This window comes from Siphateles boraxobius, unplaced genomic scaffold (assembly GCF_051911475.1).
Source record: "Siphateles boraxobius isolate OS27281-9 unplaced genomic scaffold, OSU_SipBor_1 75, whole genome shotgun sequence".
Taxonomy (NCBI): domain Eukaryota; kingdom Metazoa; phylum Chordata; class Actinopteri; order Cypriniformes; family Leuciscidae; genus Siphateles; species Siphateles boraxobius.
In genome coordinates this window covers 675001-680000 of record NW_027509203.1, presented here as the reverse complement: position 1 = coordinate 680000, position 5000 = coordinate 675001, and the positions used below count along the sequence as shown (strand labels likewise).

The 5000-nt window shown below is 40.2% G+C and overlaps 1 protein-coding gene across 1 annotated transcript in view; it reads left to right on the top strand.

Moving 5' to 3' along the window:
• The window catches only part of plxnd1 (plexin D1), an 87298-nt gene that overhangs the window by 2854 nt on the left and 79444 nt on the right, over positions 1-5000 (top strand). The window contains exon 2 of the mRNA XM_077217600.1: positions 1359-1535. Coding sequence (XP_077073715.1) covers positions 1359-1535 — 177 coding nt within the window. The remainder of the gene's footprint in view (positions 1-1358; positions 1536-5000) is intronic.

Genomic DNA, 5000 nt, shown 5'->3' with positions numbered 1-5000 from the left:
TAATTTAAAATATAAAAAAGTTGAAAATTGCTTATCTTACTCTGATGTGTTAAAGCAATGTACTGCATGTTGTCATAACTTATTGATAATCGTATATGTTTTACTGTGCTGATGTTTTAGCAGTTATTGAACTGAATGTTTCTTTCTGGTCTCAGCCATAATAATATACAACATAAACGTCTCAAACATTACAAGCAAATCTGATGTGGATTCGAAGTCCTGTAACCGTGAAGCGGATTCTGGAAACATGCTGTTGTTATTAGTGAACGCTGCGGTTATAAGAAGCATGTGTGTGTGTTTATTCAGCGCAGGGTTTCTGTTCTCTTACGTAACTGAGCCCGATGACATCACAGAGTCTCTGAGGCTGGTGAAGTGTGTGTGTGTGATAGATCACAGGAGGTCAGGGCTCTGAGAGAGGAACTCGTGAGAAACACTGCCTCCCCCGCTCCAGTTCCCGTCACCCCTTCGTGAACCTCTCCATACTCGAGCCAGTGTGTGTTAAAGCTCACTCAGGACACACACTGTTTAAATCTGTTGGTTTCTGAGCTTCAGTCTCGGTGTCTGCAGTTCTGCTCATGACTCAGGAAAAAATATTTGTTGACGAAAATGATGCAACGAAATTAACACTGCTGTCTAAAAAATGCTGGGTTAAAAACAACCATTTCTCGGTTATTTCGCAACTCAGTGCTGGGAAAATATTGGACAGAACTGGGTTATTGTTGGGTTTAAAACCCATTTGCTGGGATGTTTTTTGACAGTGCTGGGTCAGTCAATTTGATAATGAAGGTCTTTCATTTTCAGTTCAAAATGACCGTTGACAAAAGTATCCAGTTTTAACCGGTTTGGCACAGACTATCCAACATTGGGTTACACTGACCCAGCCCTGAGTAGACATGTGATGACCCAGCAGCTGAGCTTCAGAAAAAAGTACCCAGCACTGCGTAAAAATATTAAAAACAACCAAATAAAATGACCCAGCAGGCTGAACCCTGCATTTGGGTTAAAAAATAACCCAGCATTTTTCAGTAGTTCAGCTATATAACTCTCAAGAGTGCTCTTTTCCTGAATATCAGCATGATCGCAGATGTGATGGGATTTTATACAACAGTTCAACATTTCATCATAATAATTGACCCTTTTTAGACACAACATTATCAATATTGACTGTTTTGCTCTATTTCGCCAACGAAAATAGTTCCAAACAAAGCGTTTCATGTTTCATTTTTGAACAAATTGGGAGAGTCAAACTGATCCAGTGACTCGATCATAAAGTGTCCACTTGCTTGCTGTATGAATGAATCAGCACTTCTTCTTTCGATTGGGTCGATGTAAACGTGACAATGGCTGTTGTGTTCCAGCTTCAGGATGAGCAGCTGAACTGCGGGGCCGCGCACCTCCAGCACCCGCTGGCCCTGAGGAGGCCCCTGAGGGCCCGACCCATCTATGAGGCCCCGGGGCTCAGCTCTATAGCGGTAGACAACGTCCACAACCACACCGTGCTGTTCCTGGGGACGAGCCGGGGCCGGCTGCGCAAGGTGATCCTCCTCACTACACTACACACACACACACACACACACACACACTGCAGAGGAGATGTACGAGAAGTGTGCAGAACAGACGCTTTACTGCATTCGTATGATTCCCTGTGAACTCTTTAAAGGGCAGTCTCTCCAGAAAAACGTGATCATGTGATCGCATAATTCAATGCATAATCAGCCAAAGTCTGCACTTTCGCCGCATAAATTGCCGATTTCCCCACAAAATATGCGGGGCTCGCATGATTTCATAATCCCCGCATTTTCGTTTAAAAAAAGTCACATATATCTTAGCAGAAAGTTGAAAAATGTTGTTTACTTCACACAAGAGCAGCCATTTTCCCCTGTTGCCATGGGAACGTTATGAAGTGACGTAATTACACGACGTGAACATCATCGAAAAGCGGTAAAACAGGAAGCACACATTTTATTTTTTTATATTTTATTTATTCATTTTTACAGAAGTTGTAGCATATTTCTTTTGTAAAGCTACAGAACCTGTTTGACTCATCAATGTTCTGTAAGTTTTAGCCGTGTGTTTATTAAGGTCTGAAATAAGATGAGATTTAAATATTCCAAAAAATCACAAAAAACTCCGCATTTTTCCGGAAGGACTGAGAGGGGTGAAAGACTTTACAAGATGTAAAATAAGTCTCTGATGTCCCCAGAGTGTGTGTGTGAAGTTTTAGCAGATAACCACAGATCATTGAAAAATAACATGTTAAAATTTTCACTTTTTGAGGGTGAGCAAAAACGCATGGTTTTGTGTCTGTCCCTTTAAATGCAAATGAGCTGCTGCTCCTGGCACAGGGGGCGGAGCTTCAAGAGCTTGTGTGTGTGTGTGTGTGTGTGTGTGTGTGTGTGTGTGTGTGTGTGTGTGTGTTTGTGTGTGTGTGTGTGTGTGTTAGCGGCTCCGATTACCTCTTCTCATCATGGACTTACCCCCTCTGATGTGTGTTCTGGGGGGTGGGGTTTATGTAAATTTTAGGGTTTGTGATGTCACTAACCCGTGAAGAAGCTCATTTTAGTCCCCATCAGTCGTTTGTTGTAGTCCTTAAAAAACGATTTCTTTAAAAGTAAATCTCTCCCTTTGCTTTGAACTCTGAGCATCGTAACTTTGCAGATGTTGTTTATGCTCAAACAGCAACATTACACACTAACTAAAGGCCCGCTTTAAGCGTCTGCGCTGAATAACACTGCGATCTGAACCTGTTGTTGGAGGCTGTGGACTTGTGCTTGATCTGCTTGTTGGAGTCAGTATGAGACAGAAGTTGCGCTCATCTTTTCCTCCCTGTTGTTTATACAGTCAAACCAAAATATAGTCATACACCTTCAACATTTCTCACATTATCACTGTTTATTCGCTATAGTTTCGAAAATGGTAATAAAATATGATAAGAACTTACTCAATTTTGTTATCCTCACTTACATAAATGAACTAAATGATAAATGATATCAAAAATGATATCTGATGTCTGAATAATGTTTGGTTTCACTGTTTGACGGAAATGGGGCGGGGCTTAGTTTTGTCCAGTGAGAATTGATTGGCTCGTCATGATCAGGCAGTTTGAAATGCTGAAAGTCTAAAGTATTTAACTTCTTAATATGATCAAATATTAAAGCTATGACTTTTATTTGAATAATGTAACGTGTTGACCCAATCAAATATTTGGTTGGTGCACGATTAGTTAATGCATCCCTAGTTTATACACCATATAAAGACCCTAAAAGTCCCCCTGTGGTGAAAATCCAGCGTTTAATGTTGTTTATATGTCTATGTGGTGTTTTTAATATGCTTTAAGACAAACCATGTGTAAATTCATAAGTCGACAGCATTGCTGAGTATTTTCTCCTTAAAACTGCAGTGAACCAAAGACAGTCTCAAAAACACGCTTTGAAATCGCTGGTGTTTCTGACGTCACAAACTACCTTGTAACCAATCAGATCAACGTGTGATCGTCAACCAGTGGATCTCTGAGTGAGTGAGTGAGTGGAGGCGGGGCTCATTTGCATATTCATAGAACCGGGCATACTAAATGAGGCAAGGGTGTCGAGTTACATTCAAGATATTTTAAGACATGAAGGAAAAAAAGTTTCAATATGGCATTTTGGTGATCAAAGGTGAGTTAAGTGATAATATAATACGATTGACTCCAGAGGACTTTAAGACGTGATAGTTTGTGTATCTGATAAATGCACGGCTGTGATTGCAGTGAAGCTTCAGCGCATAGAAACACACATCTTCAAATATTTGTTCATTTTCTGTGTACGAGTGTTTGTCTTGTACACAAACTCCATTTAAAGCATTCCTGTCTGATCAGGTGATCAGTCTTCTTGTGTGTGTGTGTGTGTGTGTGTGTGTGTGTGTGTGTGTGTGTGGTGTGTGTGTGTGTGTGTGTGTGTGTGTGTGCACTGCTTCTGTACACAGACGGTCAGCTGTAAGGGCCACAGAGTTTGCTCAGGATCTGTTTAAGAGCCGCTGGTTTCTGTGGTGTGTCTGGCATGAGGAACTGTAGTGTCTTCCGGTGTAGTTTACTGTTCTCCTGTCAGAAAGCAGAAACACTCATCAGAAAATCTTTCCATCCCAAAACAAGGTTCTTTAGATTATTAAAATGCTCTACACACTTTAAGAACGGTTCCTTAGAGGTTCTTTGGGGAACAAAAAATAGTTCTTCTATGGCATCGCTGTGAATACCCCTTTAGGATATTTATTTTAACCCTCTGGTGCTCTTCACGTGTCGGTCAAAAATGACTGGAATTTTTTCTTGTCAATGAAATGAATGTAGTATATTTTAGTTTGATGTTTTTTATTTATTCTTTTTTCTTTTTAAGGAATTTTTTATACTAAATTATATTTTCGCTGTATTTTTAATCCATTTGTTCACTTTTTGAGCATAGACCTGAAAATCTAATTTCCAACTTAAACTGTGGTAAATCTTGAATTCTTTAAAGCAACAGACTTAGTTTGATCTCTTTTTAAAGACGAGACCCGGCAGATTATTGCTGAAGTGAAAAAAAATGTAAAAAGGGAACTTAAAAAAAGTAACAGAATTTTGCATGTATTGTTATGAAAAATACACAAAAATACTATTTTAATTTTTTATATGAAATATACATTTTCAAAAACACGTTTTACTCTGAAACTGCAAGAAAATCAAAGCCATAAATCGTCTCAGGTTTCGTCTCGATGACGCTTTGGGAACCAGCGTGAATGCTTCTGAAGCATCTATATCAACTAGTCCAATGGAAAGATGAATGTCACGCGCGGGTGACGTCATGACCAGGAAGAGATAAAAGCGCATCCGGTGCAACCGGCATTAGCTTCGAAAATTGCTGAAGCAAGTCGATCACAGGGATGCAGGAAGTATGGCAGGGCGACGCATCGTCTCTTTCCCTTTCTCAGGGAACTAGGGCTACAGTCGTAAACTGAGACTTTCCCTTTAGTGGGAAGTCGAGATGCGTCGA